Source organism: Zeus faber (assembly GCF_960531495.2).
Source record: "Zeus faber genome assembly, chromosome: 2".
NCBI classification, from domain to species: Eukaryota; Metazoa; Chordata; class Actinopteri; order Zeiformes; family Zeidae; genus Zeus; species Zeus faber.
In genome coordinates, this window is record NC_137189.1 from 52,167,711 (window position 1) to 52,194,444 (window position 26,734).

General features: G+C 46.7%; 1 protein-coding gene across 1 annotated transcript in view; it reads left to right on the forward strand.

The window, feature by feature from the left end:
- Positions 1-11,130: 11,130 nt before the first annotated feature.
- Positions 11,131-26,734, forward strand: part of allc (allantoicase) — a gene marked incomplete at both ends in the record, with an annotated part of 20,808 nt that continues 5,204 nt past the window's right edge. The window contains 7 exons of the mRNA XM_080023979.1: positions 11,131-11,217; positions 17,285-17,410; positions 18,781-18,831; positions 20,619-20,706; positions 20,822-20,941; positions 21,408-21,487; positions 25,739-25,871. Coding sequence (XP_079880105.1) covers positions 11,131-11,217; positions 17,285-17,410; positions 18,781-18,831; positions 20,619-20,706; positions 20,822-20,941; positions 21,408-21,487; positions 25,739-25,871 — 685 coding nt within the window. The remainder of the gene's footprint in view (positions 11,218-17,284; positions 17,411-18,780; positions 18,832-20,618; positions 20,707-20,821; positions 20,942-21,407; positions 21,488-25,738; positions 25,872-26,734) is intronic.

The window sequence follows — 26,734 nt, forward strand, 5'->3', positions numbered from 1 at the left end:
CATTACAATCATTACCATTACAACCATTATCATTAGAGTCAATATCATTACAATCATTACCATACAACCATTATCATTAGAGTCAATATCATTACAATCATTACCATTACAACCATTATCATTAGAGTCAATATCATTACAATCATTACCATTTCAACCATTATCATTAGAGTCAATATCATTACAATCATTACCATTACAACCATTATCATTAGAGTCAATATCATTACAATCATTACCATTACAACCATTATCATTAGAGTCAATATCATTACAATCATTACCATTACAACCATTATCATTAGAGTCAATATCATTACAATCATTACCATTACAACCATTATCATTAGAGTCAATATCATTACAATCATTACCATTACAACCATTATCATTAGAGTCAATATCATTACAATCATTACCATTACAACCATTATCATTAGAGTCAATATCATTACAATCATTACCATTACAACCATTATCATTAGAGTCAATATCATTACAATCATTACCATTACAACCATTATCATTAGAGTCAATATCATTACAATCATTACCATTACAACCATTATCATTAGAGTCAATATCATTACAATCATTACCATTTCAACCATTATCATTAGAGTCAATATCATTACAATCATTACCATTACAACCATTATCATTAGAGTCAATATCATTACAATCATTACCATTACAACCATTATCATTAGAGTCAATATCATTACAATCATTACCATTACAACCATTATCATTAGAGTCATTTTCAGGCAGTAGTAAGACCCCCCCCCCCCCCCCCCCCCCCCCCCCCCACTGTGATCACATGATCAGTTCATTAGAAAGACTCAGACTCAGACTCAGACTCAGACTCAGACTCAGACTCAGACTCAGACTCAGACTCAGACTCAGACTCAGACTCAGACTCAGACTCAGACTGACCCCGCTCATCAGTGTTGGTTCTTGGCATTAATGAAAGACTATTCAAAGGATTAAGAAACAAACAAATGCATTTTTATGGAAATATTTGCTTTCATGCTGCATGTTGACGGAAAGTAAACTTTTTTACCGATGTATATATAAACATAATAGACCAGTACATACATAATATGTACTGGTGTAGCCTGATGATGTCATATTATGACATCATCAGGCATCATCAGGGGATAACAACAATCATTGACATTCCCCGTTGTGGGACTGATAAGGGTTTATAAAATAAAAAATAAAATAAGAATAATGATAGTACTTTCAAATTTGTTCTGCAGCCACAGAGGACTTAGTGATGGAAGTCTATCTTTTAAATGACAAGTCTATAAACCATTTAGACAGAATTTAATGATTCCTGTGAGAATGCCGTTCACAACCAGTTCTCTGTTCTGCGGGAGCCGGCTCACCGTGCATTATACCAAACGATTCAAACCGATTGACTGTTTTTACCAAGTAACTTGTTCAGAACAGTCAGAAAACAATGGAACCTCCGTCACTACAAACAACAACCAGACGAGGGGCTCTGCTGTAGTGACACCGATACATACGCACTCATACATTTTCCCAGAACAATATGAATTTTACCGATGGGAGTTTCAAAACCAACGTCACAGTCTAGTCAAAGGAAATCTATGTTGTTCAGTTCTACACTCTGGTAGTTCAAGAAGAAAAAATCAATTCAGCGCAAATTAATTACATTCAGGCACAATGGCAGGCAGCTGTGTCGTGAAGTCCTGTTGGTCTCTAGCTGCTGGACAATTAACCAGAGACAGAACCATCTTGACCTGACATTTGGTGTGAACTTTAAACTTCACCTCCTCAAAGAAAGGAATATAACAAAGCCGAGGTTTCTGAGGAGGCGTCTTGTTAGTCCTGCGAAACTGCTCGTTCAGATAGAATCCCAAAACCATGACATCTGGAAGCTGCCCAGTAGAACCACAGTGTGCTACAGGTGGACACTTGGGGCTGCCCAGTAGAACCACAGTGTGCTACAGGTGGACACTTGGGGCTGCCCAGTAGAAGCACAGTGTGCTACAGGTGGACACTTGGGGCTGCCCAGTAGAAGCACAGTGTGATAGCGGTGGACAGTGGGGGCTGCCCAGTGCACTGCATGGCTGGCTGCCGGCCTGATGGGAAGGAACATGGGAGCCATTCATCATGGTGATGGAGATCATAAAGATCCAGCTGACTGGGTGACCTCCACAGCACGGCCCAGCAGGCCGGGGGGGTACATTATATGACAGGACGCAGAGTAGTCAAACGGTTGCTGGTTCAACCCCTGAACTCCTAGTAAAACACATCCATGTGTCCTTGAGCAAGGTCCTGGCGGACCGGTTGGAGCCTCGCATGGATGACTTTTATGGTCATGGTGGGAGTTGATAAGTGGAAAGTGTTCTGAGAGGCCTCGGTCACATGCCCAGTTACCCAGTCTGCTCGAAGTCCAGTTTGGCCGTTTAGCAAAACCTGAACTTGTGAACCCGCTTGAGGTCACAGTTCACGTCAAGTCAAGAACTAAATGACTAAAACCAGAAAAACCCACGATGTGTTCTCACTTAGATATGAATCAGAATCAGAAATACTTTAATAATCCCAGGGGGAAATTATTTTTGTTACAACTCCAATCTACATACATCATATTTACGTACAACATATTAACATACAAAATAATTATTATTAAGAAACATATTTATACATAAATAAATATATAAACATATCTATCTATATACACATGGTAAAGTGTAAAATGTACAGTTAAAAATCTGCAAGAATAAGAAAGAAGTGGATATCCGTGTTAAACAGAAGTGGATATCCGTGTTATGAAGGATAGTATCGTCTGTGGTGAACTACGCCTACCAGTCGTCGGTACATTACTATGCGTGAAGTGCACTACACAGGGAAGTTCCAAACCATAGGGGGTGAGGATGTTCACTTCAAATTGAGCTTAAAAGGAAACAAACCCGGAGGGTCCATCCCACGGTCACTTCAGAGACATTTTTGCCGACTATGCATTGTGAATCGTCTCTTTCTTTCTGGAGTTAATTGGAGGATCAAACCAAATACAGGTGTGTAGCGCCTCCCACTGTATTATTTATGTATGACAACAAAATATTTCCTAAATTACCAGGAGCCTTCACGGGAGACCTCATGAAGTTAAATCCATCTATTCACTTTACCTTCTTATCACAGTCATCCAATTTCACTGATATTTTCCCTTTTTATTTCAACCTAATCAGTTGAATTATTTATCCTCTTTCAATCTTAATGGCATTTTAATGATCCCAAGTATTTGCTTGGTTCTGACCCACCTCCTTCTTACTGAAATAGTTTTTGTGTTTACTGACTGTTGTGTTCTTATTGACCTCACTTTGTTTTTACTTTGAAATATCTCGGTTGTGCCTCCGTTCCCTCAGACCCTGACTGCAACAGACGCTCCGCCTGGGGATAATAAAGATGTTTAAGACAGAAAAGACTTGGACTTGGGAGAGAGCAGCATGAAGCCTGGAAGCCAGAGGATGGATGGATAGAAAGAGAGAAAGACGGACAGATCTGTGGCCCTCACGCACACAGAGTTCTGTGAACATTACACTCCACTTTGAAAAGCTGCCAGAGCGGCTGAGCATCAAGCTCCATCAGTGAACCACATACCAGCTCTGGCTCCTCTGTACAACAGTTACATTCAGCTTCACTACAACCTCACAGAACCCCCCAACTCCCCTCAACCCAGATGTGTTCAGTAATTACACATTATAAGAATATATACTGTACTGTATATCTAAGGGTAGCTAAGAGTTCATCGTTTGGGAGAGGTGTCGAGCAGAGAAATGGAGCCATTAATTCCAAATATTCATTTAGTCACTACACCTGGTGATGTAGTGCGGGGTGTACGCAGGTATACGGACTACACCTACTCTTTCCATCTGCATGGTGTACACACACACACTTCTAAATCCTCTCTGATGATGGTGTTGTCTCACCCTACAGTCTGTGGGTCAGTGTAGATCGGTTGATCTTCTGTGTCTCATGTTAATTCCATATTGATCCCTTCTTCCCTGAAGTCAAGCAGCAGAAGTAAAACGGCATTTTTTAAATACTACTTTTAAATACAACATTTATTGGTGAACTAAATATGCAAGAGTAGTCTGACACGCCACTGTTTATAACACAGGGCGTTTATCCTTTGCTGAACAGGCCTCTGAAAAAAATGTTTTGGGCAAAAATGAGGAGTATCCTCACTTGTCCACCACCACGACACCACCGCTCTCACTGTTGCGTGTTATGCCATTAGCATCTGTGGCAAAATGATTACTAGTTAAACTTGACCGCTGTTTCATTTCCAAGACATCGGAGAACGTCCAGTAAGGAGTGTTTGATCCTGGTTCCACTGTTCTCTCCCTGATTAGAGCAGAGACTCTGAATCATCTAATCAATCAAACATATTGATCTCAGATTGGACCCAGGGACCGGATCTGATTGGATGGATCAAAATAAGGGTCCCTGGTGTGCGATGGTTAAGATAGACAGACTGACAGACTTTTCCACAGACCGTAAGACACTCGGGGTCCGCCAGGGCCAGCGCCTGTCTGTTGAGCTCGGTGGAGGCGCTCAGGCAGCGGCGGCATGACCCGTCCCGCCTCCTGGAGCCGCCGGCTGCCGGTCCGGCCCCGGGGCCCTCGGGGTCGGGTCTTCCTCCGCATTCCTCCTCGTCAGGCGCCGAGCGCAGCCTCTTCCTGCGCTGCGTGGAGCCCAGAGGGATGGGGGTTGCTCCCTCCACCACCTGGAGGAGGCGAATCAAACCAACAGAGTTTCAGCGAGCAGGAGGTCACGCTTTCATTTGAATTCAGAGTCACAACCGACACCGTTCAGAACGATTTGACGTCAGTGACATTTCACACAGAATGAGCTGCTGTGTATAATGCGCTTCACTAAAGTATTTCATTGAACAAATTCAGTCTAATACAAAGATGTAATATTTCAATTCATTCCTGACTGTGGTTTCATTTTAGAGGGAAGTGCACAACTTCCAGAGCGAGCCACCATGTCCCCACCTCCAAACGGGTGGATGAAGTGAAAGGAGAGAAGTGATTGGGATGCTCACCGTCAGCCTCCTGGAGTCTGGTGTCCGGGCGCTGTCCCAGTACCGGGAGTACATCCTGCTGGAGGTGGAGGAGGAGATCCTGCTGGAGGTGGAGGAGGAGATCCTGCTGGAGGTAGAGGAGGAGATCCTGCTGGAGGTAGAGGAGGAGATCCTGCTGGAGGTGGAGGAGGAGATCCTGCTGGAAGTCTCCTCTCTCTCTCTCTCTCTCTCTCTCTCTCTCTCTCTCTCTCTCTCTCTCTCTCTCTCTCTCTCTCTCTCTCTCTCTCTCTCTCTCTCTCTCTCTCTCTCTCTCTCTCTCTGATGTGATGCGATATGAGGCCTGGGAGGAGACTCCATCGCTTCCACTTCCACATTCCGCTTGCTCTATCATCTGTATATCTACATCTATATCATCTGTATATCTACCTCTATCATCTGTCTGTCTACCGCTCTTATCAATCATCTGTCTGTCCATCTTCCTGTCTGTCTGTCGATCCTAGATATCTGAATGCACAGTGGCTGTTTGTTGTTCGTTCACCAGGTTGTTTTAATCACCAAACACATTATTATGGGATGTTTGAGTTGATGTCCTGTTTGCAGAACAGACCTGAATATTTAAGAAACTTCCATTTTAAAAATCCACGTCAGATGAATGAATCCCAACGTGTACGGTCACTGTGAGGCATCGAACCACAGGATCCACCATCATCCATCAAGTCATGTTGAATAGAGCTGCAACACGTAGAACATTCACACTGTGGACATCAGAGCTACATCCAGTACTTTGTGGAATACATCCACATGACTTTCCACACAGACGGTTAAAAGGGTTTTCTTGGGTTCAATGGGGTTGACGAGGAGCAGATGAGGAGGAGTGGATGACGAGGAGCAGATGATGAGGAGCAGATGATGAGGAGCAGATTAGGAGGAGTCGATGAGGAGGAGTCGATGAGGAGGAGATGAGAAGGAGGAGATGAGGAGCAGCAGAGGTGTAGATGATGAGGAGTAGATGAGGAGGAGTCAAGGAGGAGGAGCAGACGAGGAAGAGCAGATGAGGAGGAGCAGTCGAGGAGGAGTCATCTTCTGTAGGAATCTCTTCTCCTATAGATCCTGCGAGCTTTGCTACTACACCTCCTGGTGTATAAGTCCTGCAGGGAGTGGAGGGTAGTTCCAGTGGTACGTTCAGCTGAAGGCACCACCCTCTGCAGGGCCCGCCTGTCCTGCAGTACAAAGCAGGCAGTGATGTTGCCTGTCAGGATGCTCTCCACCGTTCCACAGTAGAAGGACTTGAGGATCCTCACTGAGACCCGGAATTTCTTCAGCTGCCTGAGGTGGTAAAGATGCTGCCTCGCCTCTATGTTAAATCCTCTATGATGTGGACTCCCGGTACTTGAAGCTGCTCACCCTCTCCATAGAACTCCCATTAATCACCAACGTGCGTCCTCAGTTGTAATCCTCTCCTCCAGTCCACAATCAGCTCCTTCGTTTTGCTGACCTTCAGGAGTCGGCTGTTGTCCTGGTACCAGAGTGACAGGTCAGCCACCTCCTCACAGTAGAACTTCCCATCGTTGTAAGTGATCAGACCACCACGATGGTGTCGACAGCAAACTTGATGATGGTGTTGGAGCTGGACCTAGCCACACAGTCATGTGTGTATAGGGAGTACAGTAGGGGGCTGAGATCCTGTGTTCAGGGTGAGGGAGCTGGATACGTGCCTCCCCACCTGAACCACCTGGGGCCTGGCTGAGAGGAAGTCCAGGATCCAGGCACACAGCGGAGTGCAGATTGGATTTATCGACCCACGGTTTCTGGTTCGGAAATATCCAAACTTTCACCGTGGGGATGATGCGGTCTACTGTGACTATGAAACTCATAGCAACGCCTATAAACTTGCTGACGTCACTCAAACTTAATTGGAGCATATCCATGTCGACGTCAGTCAGAGGGTCCTGAAGCGCAGCCTCTGATTGGTCAGACCATCGCTTTACGTCAATACCATTCCACACATGATGCAAGGCTTGTAAACAGGAAGCAACGAGATGGCGGCGTGGTAAGACTTCTTGAAAGCAGGGAGCGAAACAGTCTTGTATCCGTTCTTGTACGTTGTGTAGCAGTGGTCCAGAGTTGTGTGAGAGTGCAGACGTAATGTGTTGATGGAAATTAGGCAGAACTTTAAGGTTCTGCCATGTTAAGTCATGGCAGAACCTTAGTGCCCCAGTCACCACCACGTCAGGATGTTTGTTTTGAAGTCCACACAACACATAGGTCCGATAGTGCTCTGTCGGTGTCTGCTTGCGGTTATCTATAAATGGCTGTGATGACTGTGCTGAATTCCCGGGGGAGGTAGAATGACGCCATGAGACTGTCAGCTGTTCCAGGTTCGGTGAGCAGGAGAGTCTTGTTGGGGGTTACACCAGTGGCTGTTTGTCATGAGGCAGACGCCTCCACCCTCGGATTTTTCGACTCCTCTGACCTGTCGGTGGGGAACACGAAGAAGGGCTCGGCGTGACGAATGGCGTGGTCCGGCATCAGCAGGTTCAGCCATGTCTCCATCAGGCAGAGGACGCAACAGTTTTTCGTATCCCCTTGGAATGTAAATCTCGCTCGAAGGTCATCCATCTTGTTCTCCAGGGCCTAGACATTGGCAAGAAGGATGCTGGGCAGAGGTGGATGGTACGGTTGCGTCCTCATTTTGACCCAAATGCCGCCTGCTTTACCACGGTGCTTCCTCTATGGGCACACCCGTGGAACAGCGTCGCCGTTGTTATTTTCCTGGTTGAGAGTGTTGGCGTGTAAAATCTACTACTACTCTGGATCGGTGGATCTAGAGTAGTCCTAAAGTTGTTCTTTGAGGGAAATTTTTATATCCACAGAGTGCCCGCATAGGCAACCACGCCGCAATCGCAGAGGGTTGGAGTAGGACTAGAACAGCTGGATGAAAACATCAGATATTGTCACGACCAGGGCTAGGAGAGACCCAAATGCACGACACAGGGAGACGGAAGCAGGCGAAGGATGTTTATTAGCCCACACGGTGGAGCTGGCCGGGGGGGACCTGGTCAGGTAGGGATGGAGCAGGGCTGGGCAGGGATGATGACCGGGAGGAGGGGTCCAGGATCTGGGTGGAGAGACGGGGAACCGGGCTGGATGGAGAGGGACGGACAGCCTTGGTTGACGAGCGGAGACAAGCAGGTAAAGCGGGCTGGCTGGAGATGGACGGACAGACTGGGTCGACGAGAGGAGACAAGCAGGTAAGGGGAAGATGAAACAAAGAGACAGACTAGAAACAAGCACTAGGAGCTAGGAACTTGGAACTAGGAATGGAGCCAGTAGCTGTACAACTCGGGTAAGCTAGTTGACGGTCTGGCAAAGAATGACTGGGAAGCTGGAGACTAAATACTGTGTAGAGTGATGCAGGTAATTGATCCCAGGTGTGTGCAATTAGCTCAAGGGGGGAGCTGCAGATGGGGCAACAGCACCCTCTAGTGGCGCTGGGAGGCCGTGGGCCTAACAGATATAGGCTGAAGTAAAAGACACTGACGCAGGGTGGAAGGGGCACAACATTTTGAAAGAAGTACACAGGTTGGTTGTCATGGTGATGACTGTTGTGGGGTTTCCATCTGTCTGTTCTCCTGTTTCTTCCTTATGAACTTTGATTTTGGTCCTTAAACATGGAACAGAAACGGACAGGAGGCTTTAGTTTTCCGCCTTGTGTTCCTCCAGGTGGACTGACCAGCACTGTCTCAGTCATGGGACTCATTTTAGTGCAGTGATAGCCATTTTATTTTCTCCTGGTTTGTGGGTGGCTCAAACGTCCAAAGTGGAGGTGGGAACTGTCCTATAGAAATAGAGGCTGGGTCACAGGGTTCAGGAGACACAAAGGCTCCTCCACACGCCAGGACTGAGCTTGCTGGACACCGACAGGCTGCTTCTGAGGAGGGCTGGCTGGCAACAAACACCTCTTCCTCCACAAGTAGCAAGAAATGGACATGAATGGGTTGACACCTCTCTACAAATCTTTGTTCCAGTCCTGGCAGGTGTTCAAAGCCCAACGTGTGTTAGCCTCACTGACTCAGACCAGAGGTGAACCCAAGAGCACAGTGCAGGTTCACAGAGCAGGGTTTTTTTTGGAACACACAGCCCAGGGTGAGGAATGCCAGGATATCCATCAGCGAGGGCAAACAAGTCTGGCAAGGAGCTGGCAGAGGATCCAAAAAACCCCCCCCAAAAAACCAACAAGGCATTACAGGGATCATTACACAGTACACTGGAGAGCTCAGCCCAAGCAAAACAATCTGTCACAGGACAGGTGGACCAGCATAAGTACCGGTGACTGATGAGGAGACGAGCTGCAGATGAGGGGAAGAGTGGGTGGTGGGGGTCTGAAGGGGACTCTCTTTAACCGGCTTGAGTCGAGAGACACGACAGGTGGGATGAATGCGGAGAGACCAGGGAAGACACGAGCGAACGGCTGCCGGGTTGATGACAGGGAACGGACCCACAAAGCGTGGGGTAAGTCCCGTCTGGCGAGCCAGACCTTCTGTCCTGGGGTGTAGGCGAGAGCTGGGGTATGGTTGGCTGACCTCTGATATCGGTCAGAGGTGCAGAGTAGGGTGGCCTGCGCCTACCGCATTGCAACGGCGAATGGGACGCTGGCCTCGCCTTCCTGCTCAGGAAAATGAGGAGGCTGATAGCTACGGGAACACTGGAATGGGAGAAACCCGTAGTGGAGCTTGTCAGGTTGTTAGGAGCATATTCAACCATGAGCAGTAGGTTGGGCCATGCAGCGCAGCCTCCATCATCCTCGCCAACTGACCCTTAGACTGGGGGTGGAACCCTGGAGAGAGGCCGACTGTGGCCCCCAGTAGCCTGAAGAACAAGAGGTGAATTGTAGCCCCCTATCCGAGACGATGTCTCTAGGGAGACCGCGCAACCTGAATACCTGGTTCAGCAGGTATTAGACTTCGCCGGTCTCGCTGGCAGTGGGATAAAGTGAGCCGCCTTTGAGAATCTATCCACCATGGTGAGAATTGTAGTGTTACCTTCAGAAGTGGGAAGGCCTGTGACAGTCCAATGAGGTATGGGCAGAGGCTGAAGCAGACCCGCTGGAGCTTGGTAGGGGTTCTTGTTCTGTGAACACACAGGACATGCGGCCACAAACTCCCAGGTGTCCCGATCCATGGACTCCCACCAGAAGTGCTGTCGGAGGAGAGCGAATTCTGGCTACTCCCGGGTGGCAAGCTAGTCGGGAGGAATGCCCCCACTGCAGGACCTGGAAACGTACATTTGCTGGCACAAACAGGCAGTTATCAGGACAATTGCTGGGGGATGGGTGACTCGAAAGGGCATCCTTTACCCTCTGCTTCACCTCCCAGGCCACCACTCCGACAATACAGGCATGCGGCAAGATCTCTTCTGACTGTGAAGGGTGGTCCTCAGCTTGGTGGATGCGTGATAGAGCGGCTGGTTTAGTGTTGACCCCGGATGGTAGAAGAGGGAAAGTCAAACCGATTGAGGGGGGAAAAAAAAAACCCACCTGGTGTGCCTGGGGCTCAGCTTACCGAATGTACCCCCGGTTCTTATGGTCCTTCCAGACAATAAATTGGTGCTTCACTCCCTCCAGCCGGTGCCTCCACTCCAACGCCATCTAGACAGCCAACCGCTCCCGGTTCCCTATGTTGTAGTTACGTTCTGCAGAGGACAACTTGCGAGAGAGAAAAGCACATGGATGAAGCTTCTTGTCAATGGCCACTCAGAGAGTACTGCCCCCACACCCAAAATTGAGCCATCTCCAACACAAACTGACCTGAGGGATCCGGCAGGTTATGGATGGGTGCGGATGTGAACTGACTCTTTAACTCACTGAACGCTTTATCTGCCGCCGGTGAGGTCAATGCCGTGAGGGGCGCTGCTACCTGGCTCTAGTTACAGATGAACCTCCTGTAGAAGTTAGCTAACCCCAAAAGCTGCTGCAACTTCTTCCTGGAGGCCGGGGCCGGCGACTGCCCGAACCTTGGCTGGGTCCATCTGTATGCTCCCCACCTCAACCACAAAAAGGAGACCCTGGGAACATGAAACTCCAGAAGCCTCTGGAGGACACGCTTGACATGGCGGACTTGTTCCTGCTCAGATCTGGAGAACATCAAAAGATCATCCAGGTAGACACATTAATAAAGTCTCTGAGAACATCATTCACCATGGCCTGGAAGACTGCAGAGGCATCGTGAGACTAAACGGCATGACTAGGTACGCCTAATGTCCCCTGGGAGTGTTAAAGGCCGTCTTCCATTCGCCTCCCTCCTTAATGCGGACCAGATGATAGGTGTTCAGGAGATCCAGCGTGCTGAACACAGCGTGGCCCCCTGCAAGAGTTCAAATGCTGAAGAAATAAGTTTAAGGGGGTACCTGTTCTTAACCGTAATGTCATTCAGGCCCCGTAATCAATGCACTTGTCCTTTCCCACAAAGAAGAAGCCCGTGCCAGCTTGAGGTAGAGGACTGGATGATACCTTCCGCCAGCGACTCCTGGATATAAGACTCTATATGACTCTAAGCCTTTGTTTCGGGGATGGACTGGGAGTATAACCCCAGAGCACAACGCAGAAGAGCAGGTGAAGGGTCACTAGAACACTAGAAGGTTTATTAGAACACATAGACCAAGGTAAGGACAGCCAGGATATCCATCAGCGAGGGCAAACAAGTCAGGCAAGGAGCAGGCAGAGAATCAGAATCTGTAAGACAGGTAGAGGATCAAAAAAACAGATAATCAACAGGGTATTACAGGGATCACTTGGCGGTACACTGGCACACTCAGCCGAAGCAAAACAACCTGTCACAGAACAGAAAAGTTGGACCAGTATTAGTACTGGGTGACTGATGAGGAGATGACCTGCAGGTGAGGGGAAGAGCGGGAAACCTAGGTGATGTAGAGAAAAGGGGAGTGCCTGGATCTGAAATGACAGGAGAGTTACTGACAGGCTAAAGGCAAAACTAGATAAACTTAAACGAATAGACACAAGAATGCTGGATCTCAGTGAGGGTTCAGGACAGCGTGAGGCCAGCCCTACACCAGGAACGTGAATCTTTATTTATATGTATGTATTTATATGTATTAATTTATAGGTGTTTATTTATATGTATATATTTATATGTATTTATTCCTATGAGTTTTACTCATTACAGTTGTTCCCTCTTCATACATGTTATTTAATCCATTTGTTTTTATTTATTTTATTTAATATATATATATGTATATATATATATATATATTTTTTTTTTAAATTTATTTTTTTAATTTATTATTATTATTATAACATGTTTTGGCATATTTTTAATTTACGTAAATAATATATGTGAGTCGAGCTCTAGTGCTGAGGTTGCTGTGTAGTGTATCACTGCTCGTATTGTAATATTGCAACTTGGACTACTGGATTGACTCTGTACATTTCACTGCTATTTGCTGATCTGCCAACAAGCTTGTGTTCCAGACACACCCCCTATTCAGGTAAGTCCTCTCTTATGTGGGCGTGCTCTTAGCCAGGTGCAACCCTAATCACACGAGCAGCTGTATTCTATCACCTATTTATGGTCCTGCCCTTGAAGCGTTAGCTTCAAGCGTTGGCCCATTTGTAGTCGCTCTCGTGTGAAGACGCTCTGTGTAAAGACGCACGTCTACCTCTGCACGTCAAATAGAAGTGCATTACTGACTAAATCTGTTTTATTGTTGTCGTTTGTTGTTGTCCCTTGCTGTTGTTTTTCTTGTTATTATTGCTGGTTCAGTCTTATTTGGCACTTACTTTGTCCTAGCTGGTTTCAGGGTAGTACCGGCATATCTGCTGCTAACTGCTCAGCCATCAGCAAGGGTGTGAGCCAAGCAACTCCCTCTAATCAGTAAACCCTTTGTCTAACTTTCTGGGCGTGTCCTCCTTCCGCTGGACAGGGATAAATACCCTGCACTACAAACTAACTCTGAGTCGAGCTCTAGTGCTGAGGTTGCTGTGTAGTGTATCACTGCTCGTATTGTAGTATTGCAACTTGGACTACTGGATTGACTCTGTACATTTCACTGCTATTTGCTGATCTGCCAACAAGCTTGTGTTCCAGACACACCCCCTATTCAGGTAAGTCCTCTCTTATGTGGGCGTGCTCTTAGCCAGGTGCAACCCTAATCACACGAGCAGCTGTATTCTATCACCTTTTTATGGTCCTGCCCTTGAAGCGTTAGCTTCAAGCGTTGGCCCATTTGTAGTCGCTCTCGTGTGAAGACGCTCTGTGTAAAGACGCACGTCTACCTCTGCACGTCAAATAGAAGTGCATTACTGACTAAATCTGTTTTATTGTTGTCGTTTGTTGTTGTCCCTTGCTGTTGTTTTTCTTGTTATTATTGCTGGTTCAGTCTTATTTGGCACTTACTTTGTCCTAGCTGGTTTCAGGGTAGTACCGGCATATCTGCTGCTAACTGCTCAGCCATCAGCAAGGGTGTGAGCCAAGCAACTCCCTCTAATCAGTAAACCCTTTGTCTAACTTTCTGGGCGTGTCCTCCTTCCGCTGGACAGGGATAAATACCCTGCACTACAAACTAACTCTGAGTCGAGCTCTAGTGCTGAGGTTGCTGTGTAGTGTATCACTGCTCGTATTGTAATATTGCAACTTGGACTACTGGATTGACTCTGTACATTTCACTGCTATTTGCTGATCTGCCAACAAGCTTGTGTTCCAGACACACCCCCTATTCAGGTAAGTCCTCTCTTATGTGGGCGTGCTCTTAGCCAGGTGCAACCCTAATCACACGAGCAGCTGTATTCTATCACCTATTTATGGTCCTGCCCTTGAAGCGTTAGCTTCAAGCGTTGGCCCATTTGTAGTCGCTCTCATGTAAAGACGCTCTGTGTAAAGACGCACGTCTACCTCTGCACGTCAACCGAAGCAAGGACACCGAACAAGGCAAACCTGCCTTCTTTCTCTCACTCCATACAAAATGTGCTACTACCGCATCCCTACAACTTCAAGGTCACCCAGAAAGCGTCGTTATACCATACGCCGATGCAATCCGGGTAACCTCAGGTCCCTGCAGCAAACATCTTCTGCAAAGACCTCCTTCTCTGTTGGCTTGTGGAATTGTCGATCTGCAGTTAACAAGGCAGACTTCATTTCTGGTCATGCCAACCAACTCTCCTTAGAGCTCCTTGCTCCCACTGAGACATGGATTAAACCGGAAGATAGCGCAACCCCGGCTGCACTCTCCACTAACTACTCATTCTCCCACACATCCAGACCATCTGGCCGTGGTGGTGGGACTGGCCTGCTAATTTCCAACACATGGAAATTTAATCCACTGCTGCCTTTAAACAACTTTGCCTCCTTTGAATATCACGCCGTCTTGGTGAAAGCCTATGTGGTCGTCATCTACCGTCCACCAGGACAACTAGGTGACTTCCTACATGAGCTTGACACCCTGCTGTCATCAATCCCTGAGCACGAGTGTCCCATGCTCGTCCTCGGAGACATGAACATCCACTTGGACAGTGCGAGCTCGGCTGACTTCCTGTCTTTGGTTCGCTCGTTCGACCTAAGACAGATCCCGACTCCACCGACTCACAAGGCTGGCAAAGAGCTTGATCTCATTCTTGCTCGGAGCTGTACCACCGACAACCTATGGGTCACTCCTCTTCATCTCTCTGACCACTTCTTCATCCACTTCAATGTCCAGCTACCAAAACAACCCCCCACCTCCCCACCCATGGTTACTATCCGCAGCAATCTCCGCAACTTGTCTCCCACCCACTTCTCCTCTGTGCTCTCCTCTTCTCTTCCACCCCACGGCACTTTCTCCTCTCTGCAGGTTAATGATGCCACTGACTCCCTCTGCTCCACCTTGAGCTCATGTCTGGATAGCCTGTGTCCACTATCCACCAGACCTGCTCGTTCAACCCAGTCGCACCCTTGGCTGACTGACACCCTCCGGACAACGCGCACCGACCTCAGAGCAGCCGAGAGGAAATGGCACAAATCCAAAACAACTGAGGATCTTGCTAGCTACCAGACACTGCTGTCCTCCTTCTCCTCCAGCATCACTGCTGCCAAGAAGGCCTTCTTCAACGATAGGATCAACGGTGCCACAGACACACGTAAGTTATTCGCCACCTTCAAGTCTCTGCTTTACCCTCCACCACCTCCCCCAGCTACTAACCTCACTGCCGACTGCCTTGCCTCCTTTTTTACTAACAAAGTGGCAGCCATCAGCAGCCAATTCACTAAACAACTTACTCACAACCTGTCTTCTCCAGCCCTAGGCTCATCGTTCCCTGGTTTCACCCCCCTCGCTGAAAGTGAGGTATCTAAACTACTAACATGTAGCCGTCCCACTACCTGTCCGCTAGATCCGATCCCATCCAACCTCCTTCAAGCCATATCACCGACTATCACCCCGGCAATCACACATGTGATTAATTCTTCCCTAACTTCCGGCACTTTCCCTTCCGCTTTCAAAGCGGCTCGGGTCGCACCACTGCTCAAAAAACCCTCACTCGATCCCAATCAAGTAGGAAACTATCGGCCGGTCTCTCTCCTCCCATTCCTTTCCAAAACCTTAGAGAGGGCGGTCTCTAGACAGGTTACAGAGTACCTGTCAAGAAACAACCTTCTTGATACACTTCAATCTGGCTTCAAAAGTGGTCACTCCACTGAAACAGCCCTGTTGTCTGTGACAGAGGCCTTAAAAACTGCTAGAGCTGCTGCCAAATCCTCGGTCCTCATTCTGCTAGACTTATCAGCTGCTTTTGACACTGTCAATCATTGCATACTCCTGTCCATACTCTCAAGCATGGGCATAACGGGCAGTGCACTTTCCTGGTTCAAATCTTACCTCACTGGGCGTTCGTTCAGTGTGACATGGCGAGGCCGCTGTCTGTGCCTCACAACCTCACCACAGGGGTGCCCCAAGGCTCGGTGCTAGGACCCCTCCTCTTTGCCATATACACCACCTCACTGGGCCCGATCATCCGCTCACATGGCTTTTCATATCACTGCTATGCGGATGATACTCAACTCTATCTGTCCTTCCCGCCAGACGACCCTACTATCTCGACGCGGATCTCGGATTGTCTCGCTGACATATCCACATGGATGAAGGATTATCATCTTCAACTAAATCTGGCGAAAACGGAACTGCTGGTCTTCCCGGCCAAACAAGGTATTTATCACAACATTGATATTAAAATCGACTCTCTATCTCTTGTTCCTACCAAGGCTGCAAGGAATCTTGGTGTCATTATTGATGACCAACTGACATTCTCGGACCATGTTGCCGCAGTCTCCCGGTCCTGCCGCTTCGCACTACTCAACATCCGAAAAGTCAGGCCGTACCTGACCCAATATGCCACTCAACTGCTGGTACAAACCTTGGTGATGTCCCGTCTCGACTACTGCAACGCCCTCTTAACAGGCTTGCCGGCCTGTGCGGTGAAGCCACTTCAGATGATACAGAATGCGGCGGCGCGACTGGTGTTCAACCAGCCAAAGAGGGCACATGTCACTCCGCTGCTCATCGAGCTCCACTGGTTACCTGTAGCCGCCCGCATCAAGTTCAAGTCTCTTATGCTGGCCTACAGAGTGATTGTTGGGAATGCTCCCGCCTACTTAAATGCTCTTGTAAGAGCACATGTTGCCCCCCGGATGCTGCGCTCGTCAAATGAGCGTCGCCTGGCTCTGCCGGCCATACAGCCACGGCAATCCAGGCTATTCTCATTTGTAGTTCCACGTTGGTGGAACGAGCTGCCAAAAATGACCAGAGCGGGGACCTCCCTCTCTGTCTTTAAGAAGCACCTGAAGACCCAGCTCTTCAGTGAGTACCTCCAGTCCTAATCTACAATTACTTTGCACCACCTTGCAGTATTTATTGTTACACCAATGTTGTTGTTACACTAATCTCTGTCGCAATGTAGCTGAATGTTATTCTCCCTTGTAAGTCGCTTTGGATAAAAGCGTCTGCCAAATGACTAAATGTAAATGTAAATGTAAATGTTGTTTTTTTTAATCTAAAAATCTCTAAAAGTCTCTTTCTCCCCCTCCCCCTGTCTCTCTCTCTCTCTTTCTCTCCACCCCCCCCCTCCCCTGTCTCTCTCTAAACCAAACAGTCTATAGACTTTGCCCCCCCGCTGCTTTGATCCAGAACCTTCCAGAACTACAAGCCCCCGGGCGCTCAGAGTGACGAGGTCTGGACCACCAGGACCTTCAAGACCACCAGGACCTCCAAGACCTTCAGGACCTCCAGGAAATGGAGAGGACAGCAGGTCCAGAAGAGCCAGACTTCCTCCAGTTCAATGACCTGGCCTGTGAGACGGCCGGGGGGAAGGTGAGCTGGAAGTAACTAAGTACAAGTACTTTGTCAAGTATCTGTACCTTGATAATAATAATAATAATAATAATAATAATAATAATAATAATAATAATACAGTGGTACCTGGATTTAGGACGGTCATTGGTTCTATAACAATGGTCGTATGTTAAAACATTGGTACGTTAAAACAGTGTTATGATAAAACAGTGGTACATTAAAACAGTGGTATGTTAAAACAGTGGTACGTTAAAACAGTGGTAAATTAAAACAGTGGTATGTTAAAACAGTGGTACATTAAAACAGTGGTACGTTAAAACAGTGGAATGTTAAAACAGTGGTATGTTTAAACAGTGGTATGTTAAAACAGTGGTACGTTAAAACAGTGGTAAATTAAAACAGTGGTATGTTAAAACAGTGGTACGTTAAAACAGTTGTATGTTAAAACAGTGGTACGTTAAAACAGTCGTATGTTAAAACAGTCGTATGTCCAAGCAATTTTTCCATATAAATAATGACATCATGAAGGGTGAAAATAAACAAAATACACAGAACAAACACAGTAAATATGAAAGAAATATGGATAAGCCACGAACTACCTGCACACACCATGTAGGTCACCCGCTGACTGACTGCTGACTGACTGCTGACTGACTGACTGCTGACTGACTGACTGCTGACTGACCGCTGACTGCTGACTGACTGACTGACTGACTGCTGACTGCTGACTGACTGACTGACTGCTGACTGACTGACTTACTGACTGCTGACTGACTGCTGACTGACTGCTGACAGGCTGCCAACGCACCAACTGCAAATTTCCACGGTCGTATCTTGGAGCAGTCGGTCGCAAGTCGATACAAATTTTGACGACTATCACTGCTGGTGTCTTGGATCAGTCGTAAGCAGAAGCCTCGACTTACGACTGATCTACTTACGAAATTTGTATCGACTTGCGACCGACTGCTCCAAGATACGACGTTTTAACATACAAATGTTTTATCGTACCACTGTTTTAACGTACCACTGTTTTAACATACGACCGTTCTTATAGAACCAATGACAGTCCTAAGTCCAGGTAACACTGTAATACTATTTCTCTCATAAAAAAATCAATGAATGGATCCATGAATTAAGTAAAACAGCAAAATAAGCAGCACAGTAAAAATATATTAAATCTGAGTAGTACACAAGTAATCAGGAGTAAATTACATGTTACTGTTATTAGAATAAAAGACATTTTTCCAGATTCACATCAGTTATGATCTGTTCCACATTCCTACTTTGTCTTTCATCGCAAACATTTTATTTTTTACATTCATTTCCATCTTGTTCTCAAAATGTTGTTTGTTCTTTAAAACTTCCGTATTTCCATGTTTGTCCACCAGGTGATTTTTGCGACAGACGAATGGTTCGCTCCGGCAGCAAACCTCCTCAAGGTACCAACAACTTCCTGTTCACTTCCTGTTCACTTCCTGTCCACTACCTGTTCACTTCCTGTCCACTTCCTGTTCAGTTCCTGTCCACAACCTGCCCCACAGAGAGGGGGCAAGATGGCGGAATGAGAGGCAGCATTTTTGCAGGCTCAGAAAAATTATGGTCTGGTCCTTTTGTGCAACAAGCTGGGTTGTTTCCACACTTCCTCCCGCACGGTTCTCATCCCCAACTCTCTGACTGGCCTGGGTCTATGACGACTGGCCTGGGTCTATGGCGACTGGCCTGGGTCTCTGACGACTGGCCTGGGTCTCTGACGACTGGCCTAGGTCTATGGCGACTGGCCTGGGTCTCTGACGACTGGCCTGGGTCTCTGACGATTGGCCTGGGTCTATGGCGACTGGCCTGGGTCTCTGACGACTGGCCCGGGTCTCTGACGACTGGCCCGGGTCTCTGACGACTGGCCCGGGTCTCTGACGACTGGCCCGGGTCTATGACGACTGGCCCGGGTCCATGACGACTGGCCCGGGTCCATGACGACTGGCCCGGGTCCATGACGACTGGCCCGGGTCTATGACGACTGGCCCGGGTCCATGACGACTGGCCCGGGTCCATGATGACTGGCCTGGGTGTGTTGTTTAATGTAGAAGCGCTGTTCTTCTCACCAAGCCATGGACAGTATCCACGGTGTTCGGCAGACAGAGGAGCAACTCCGGTGAGTATCCCAGCGATGCTTTTGCTCCTGTTTTCGCCATCTTTTTCAGGTGGAGAGCTCGGCCGTAGGTTCCACCTCCTCTCGTCGGAGCCTGTTCCTCACGTCTTTTCAAGCAGGACATATACTTTGTGGAGCTCGTCAACTTTTCTTTGGAGCAGAGCTTTACTTTTTTCTTCTCTCTTGCGGCCGCTTCATTTGCTTCGATGCGCTTATCCAAACTTCTCAGCGGTTCCGTTTGTTCCTCCATTTTCCGGGTCAAACCCTGAACCCCTTGGAGAAGGGCAGCGGTGGTGTTCCCCTCTTCCTTCCTGTCCTCACTCCCCTTCACTCTTTTGGGTTTTGGACTTTTAATTGGTGTACAGGTCAAGTTCATTCTGCCTTTTTTAGGAGAATCTTCATCTACCTGAATGTCCTCACTGACCCCATCCGCCTCGTGGGGAGCAGTCAGAGCAAAGTCATGGTCGGACATTTTGAAAAGGTCAGAAAAGGCCTCCAAAAGTGTGTTTCTGGTGCAGGCACCGTGTAAAGAAAAAACCCTTGAATTCACTTCAAGGATGTTGCACAAAAGATTTACAATTCAAGGACCAGACGATCATTTTTCTGAGGCTTCAAAAATGCTGCCTCTCATTCCGCCATCTTGCCCTCGACATGGCAACCAGGCCACAGGAACTGACAGCTCAGGACGTAACCGGAACAGAAAGTGACAGGAACAGGAAGTGACAGGAATAGGAAGTAATGCTCCGCTGTGTCCAGTGTTCCAGACCCAGAAATGAAATGAAAGGTAGTGAGTCTATCTAATATGATCATTTATATTGTTACTGGTGAAAAAAGAAAAAAATAACTTCCTACCACTTCCTGTTCACGTCCTATCTACGTCCTGCTCTGCTCCTGTTCACTTCCTGTCCGCCTACTGTTGACTTCCTGTTCCTGCTGCCTGGGATTCACACATCTGGCTTCATGAGAATATTCACAATAAGAAAATTAACAGCAATAATTCGCTTAAAACTTGAGTAGAATATTTACTTTGTTTCATGAAATTATTATTATTTGTTTATTATTATTGATGTTTGTCTGCAGAGGGACGCTCCGCTCTTCGAGCCGTCCTCCTTCACGCCCTCAGGGAAGTGGATGGATGGATGGGAGACACGCAGGAAGCGGACGCCTGGTGATGGCACCTCAACACAACAAACAGCAAAACATAATGCTTTTAATTTGAAACTTCTGAATTAAACAAACGTGTGTGTGTGTGTGTGTGTGTGTGTGTGTGTGTGTGTGTGCAGGTCATGACTGGTGTGTGTTACAGCTGGGTGTACCTGGTCAGGTGTTGGGTTTGGACGTTGACACTTCCTTCTTCACAGGAAACTTCAGTCCCTTTGTGTCGGTACAGGCTGCCTGTCTGGGTACTAGTACTCCAATACTTCTCAAAGTACTCAATACGACTGCAGTACTACTGCACACATACTGTAGTACTACTGCAGTACTACTGAACTACTGCAGTACTACACACATACTTTAGCACTACTGCTACCCACACTGTAGTACTACTGCAGTACTACACACATACTGTAGCACTACTGCAGTACTACTGTACTACTGCAGTATTACACATATACTGTAGTACCACTGCAGTACTACTGTAATACTGACTCCTGCAGTACTACTAAACTACTGCAGTACTACACACAAACTGTAGTACTGCAGTCGTACTACTGTACTACTAAAGACATATTGTAGTACTACAGACATACTGTAGTATTGTAGTAGTACTGCAGTACTACTGTAGTACTGCAGTACTAGTCTTGTACTGCAGTAGCACTACAGTAGTATTGCAGTACGAAAGCAAGTGCCTGTACTTTGTCTCTGCAGACCAGCCTCCCTCACTGGCTCTGCACGGTGACCGGACCGGTATGGCAGCGTCTCACAGCCAGATGCAGGAAGCCGCAAAGGTAACAGCCTGGACACGCCTAACCACTGTCACCATGACATTATTATAATTATTATTATTATTATTATTATTATTATTATTATTATTATTATTCATTTATTTATTTATTACTATTATTACTACTACTATTACTATAATTATAATTATTATTATTATTATTATTATTATTATTATTATTATTATTCATTTATTTATTTAATACTATTATTACTACTACTATTACTATAATTATAATTATTATTATTATTATTATTATTATTATTATTATTATTATTATTATTATTCATTTATTTATTTAATACTATTATTACTACTACTATTACAATAATTATAATAATAATAATAATAATAATAATTATTATTATTATTATTATTATTATTATTCATTTATTTATTTAATACTATTATTACTACTACTATTACTATAATTATAATTATTATTATTATTATTATTTTTTTTTTTTTTCATTATTGTCCCCGTTATTGCTGAGATTTTTGTATTTCTAACCTTGACGTATTTTGGGATAGAAGTGTCTGCCCCATGCAACCACAACCATTATAATAATAATAATAATAATTTATTATTACTTCTATTATTATTATTAATAATAATAACAATTATTATTTATTTATTTATTTATTTATGTATTATTATTATTATTACTACTACTATTAATATTGTTATTACTATTATTTATTTATTATTATGATTTTTTTTTTTCATTATTGTCCCTGTTATTGCTGAGATTTTTGTATTTCTAACCTTGACGTATTTTGGGATAGAAGTGTCTGCCCCATACAACCACTGTACACACAGACCTGGTTGAGGCCTCGTTGGAACATGTTGGAAAATGTTTCAGATGTCTTGTTGCTCAATCGAACATCAACAACTATTGTTTGATCAATATCTATGTAGAGGGACCTGACAGGAAAAAGACAGGGACCTGACAGGTAGTAGACAGGGACCTGACAGGAGGTAGACAGGGACCTGACAGGAAAAAGACAGGGACCTGAAAGGAGGTAGACAGGGACCTGACAGGAGGTAGACAGGGACCTGACAGGTAGTAGACAGGGACCTGACAGGAGGTAGACAGGGACCTGACAGGAAAAAGACAGGGACTTGAAAGGAGGTAGACAGGGACCTGACAGGAGGTAGACAGGGACCTGACAGGAAAAAGACAGGGACCTGAAAGGAGGTAGACAGGGACCTGACAGGAGGTAGACAGGGACCTGACAGGAAAAAGACAGGGACTTGACAGGAAGTAGACAGGGACCTGACAGGAGGTAGACAGGGACCTGACAGGAAGTAGACAGGGACCTGACAGGAGGTAGACAGGGACCTGACAGGAGGTAGACAGGGACCTGACAGGTAGTAGACAGGGACCTGACAGGAAGTAGACAGAGACCTGACAGGTAGTAGACAGGGACCTGACACGAAGTAGACAGGGACCTGACAGGAAGTAGACAGGGACCTGACAGGAAGTAGACAGGGACCTGACAGGAAGTAGACAGGGACCTGACAGGTAGTAGACAGGGACCTGACAGGTAGTAGACAGGGACCTGACAGGAAGAAGACAGGGACCTGACAGGAAGTAGACAGGGACCTGACAGGAAGTAGACAGGGACCTGACAGGTAGTAGACAGGGACCTGACAGGTAGTAGACAGGGACCTGACAGGAAGAAGACAGGGACCTGACAGGAAGTAGACAGGGACCTGAAAGGAGGTAGACAGGGACCTGACAGGAAAAAGACAGGGACCTGACACGAAGTAGACAGGGACCTGACAGGAAAAAGACAGGGACCTGACAGGAAGTAGACAGGGACCTGAAAGGAGGTAGACAGGGACCTGACAGGAAAAAGACAGGGACCTGACACGAAGTAGACAGGGACCTGACAGGAAGTAGACAGGGACCTGACAGGAAGTAGACAGAGACCTGACAGGTAGTAGACAGAGACCTGACAGGTAGTAGACAGGGACCTGACAGGAAGTAGACAGGGACCTGACGGGAAGTAGACAGGGACCTGAAAGGATGTAGACGGGACCTGACAGGAAGTAGAGAGGGACCTGAAAGGAAGTAGACAGGGACCTGAAAGGAGGTAGACAGGGACCTGACAGGAGGTAGACAGGGACCTGACAGGAAAAGGACAGGGACTTGACAGGAAGTAGACAGGGACCTGACAGGAAAAGGACAGGGACTTGACAGGAAGTAGACAGGGACCTGACACGAAGTAGACAGGGACCTGACAGGAAGTAGACAGGGACCTGACAGGAAGTAGACAGAGACCTGACAGGAAGTAGACAGAGACCTGACAGGTAGTAGACAGGGACCTGACAGGAAGTAGACAGGGACCTGACGGGAAGTAGACAGGGACCTGAAAGGATGTAGACAGGGACCTGACAGGAAGTAGAGAGGGACCTGAAAGGAAGTAGACAGGGACCTGAAAGGAGGTAGACAGGGACCTGACAGGAGGTAGACAGGGACCTGACAGGAAAAGGACAGGGACTTGACAGGAAGTAGACAGGGACCTGACAGGAGGTAGACAGGGACCTGACACGAAGTAGACAGGGACCTGACAGGAAGTAGACAGGGACCTGACAGGAAGTAGACAGGGACCTGACAGGAAGTAGACAGGGACCTGACACGAAGTAGACAGGGACCTGACAGGAAGTAGACAGGGACCTGACAGGAAGTAGACAGAGACCTGACAGGTAGTAGACAGGGACCTGACAGGAAGTAGACAGGGACCTGACGGGAAGTAGACAGGGACCTGAAAGGATGTAGACAGGGACCTGACAGGAAGTAGACAGGGACCTGAAAGGATGTAGACAGGGACCTGACAGGAAGTAGACAGGGACCTGACGGGAAGTAGACAGGGACCTGAAAGGATGTAGACAGGGACCTGACAGGAAGTAGAGAGGGACCTGAAAGGAAGTAGACAGGGACCTGAAAGGAGGTAGACAGGGACCTGACAGGAGGTAGACAGGGACCTGACAGGAAAAGGACAGGGACTTGACAGGAAGTAGACAGGGACCTGACAGGAAAAGGACAGGGACCTGAAAGGATGTAGACAGGGACCTGACAGGAAGTAGACAGGGACCTGACGGGAAGTAGACAGGGACCTGAAAGGATGTAGACAGGGACCTGACAGGAAGTAGAGAGGGACCTGAAAGGAAGTAGACAGGGACCTGAAAGGAGGTAGACAGGGACCTGACAGGAGGTAGACAGGGACCTGACAGGAAAAGGACAGGGACTTGACAGGAAGTAGACAGGGACCTGACAGGAAAAGGACAGGGACTTGACAGGAAGTAGACAGGGACCTGACAGGAGGTAGACAGGGACCTGACAAGAAGTAGACAGGGACCTGACAGGAAGTAGACAGGGACCTGACAGGAAGTAGACAGAGACCTGACAGGTAGTAGACAGGGACCTGACAGGAAGTAGACAGGGACCTGACGGGAAGTAGACAGGGACCTGAAAGGATGTAGACGGGACCTGACAGGAAGTAGAGAGGGACCTGAAAGGAAGTAGACAGGGACCTGAAAGGAGGTAGACAGGGACCTGACAGGAGGTAGACAGGGACCTGACAGGAAAAGGACAGGGACTTGACAGGAAGTAGACAGGGACCTGACAGGAAAAGGACAGGGACTTGACAGGAAGTAGACAGGGACCTGACAGGAGGTAGACAGGGACCTGACAGGAAGTAGACAGGGACCTGACGGGAAGTAGACAGGGACCTGAAAGGATGTAGACAGGGACCTGACAGGAAGTAGAGAGGGACCTGAAAGGAAGTAGACAGGGACCTGATGGGAAGTAGACAGGGACCTGATGGGAAGTAGACAGGGACCATGTCATTATTAGGATAGAGTCACAGAACACACAAGTGGATCCTTGAATTCGTATTTCTGTGTCACCAGGACTCAGCGTGTCATTACGTTGGTTGATGCTACGTTCAATGGAAACTCTGAAAATGTAACTCGTTTTAAATGTATTGTTGATGTAAAGAGTAGCAACAGCACAAAATGATGTCTTATTATTATTTTTTATTTTTAAATAATTGTGATTATTAGCAGCATTAGCGACTTAACTAGCAAGAGCATTATCTTGAGAAGTGCTACAGTAGTACAGACAGAATTGATAACCATGGCAACCAACACCAGGAACGACGGGATCCAATCGGCCAAAACTCTGGATCATATCAAACTGTTTCATGTTTAAAATATTTTTCACTTCCTGTTCTGTGTGATTGACAGCTGGGCTCCGAGTCCTGGTCCGAGCTACTTCCTGTTTCTCAGCTAAAACCCGGTTACCCTGACTCCGCCCACAACTACTTCCATGTGAGCGACCCTCGGCGGCTCACGCACCTCCGACTCAACCTGTACCCAGGTGCAAAGCCCCGCCCGCTGCAGTGGAGCAGAACCAGTACCAGCAGCATGTTTACAACGCTGTGACCTGGGTCTCCAGTGGCCACGCCCCTTGAGGGCAACAACTCTCTGTTCTGTGGGTCTGGGGGGTCCTAAAAGTAGTCCTACTAGTTATGAACTAGTCCTACTAGTTATGAACTAGTCCTACTAGTTACAAATGAGTCATACTTGTTATCAACTAGTCATACTAGTTATCAAGTAGTCATACTAGTTATCAACTAGTCCAACTAGTTATAACTAGTCCTACTAGTTATAAACTAGACCTTATAGTCATAAACTAAACCTTAAAGTTATAAACTAGTCCTGCTAGTTATAACTAGTCCTACTAGTTATAAACGAGTCCTGCTAGTTAAAAACGAGACCTTATAGTAATTAACTAGTCCTATTAGTTACACACTAGTCCAACTAGTTATAAACTAGACCTTATAGTTATAAACTAGTCACGAACTAGTCCTACTAGTTATAAACTGGCCATATTAGTCATGACTTGGTCATACTAGTTAGCAACTATACCTACAAATTATAAACTAGTCCTACTAGTTATAAACTAGCCCTACTAGTTATAAACTAGACCTTATAGTTATAAACTAGTTCTGCTAGTTATAACTAGTCCAACTAATTATAAACGAGTCCTGCTAGTTATAAATGAGTCCTGCTAGTTATAAACAGGTCCTTCTAGTTATAAACTAGACCTTATAGTAAATAACTAGTCCTACTAGTTACACACTAGTCCAACTAGTTATAAACTAGACCTACTAGTTATAAACGAGTCCCACTAGTTATGAACTAGTCATACTAGTTCTAACCCAGTCAAACTAGTTATGA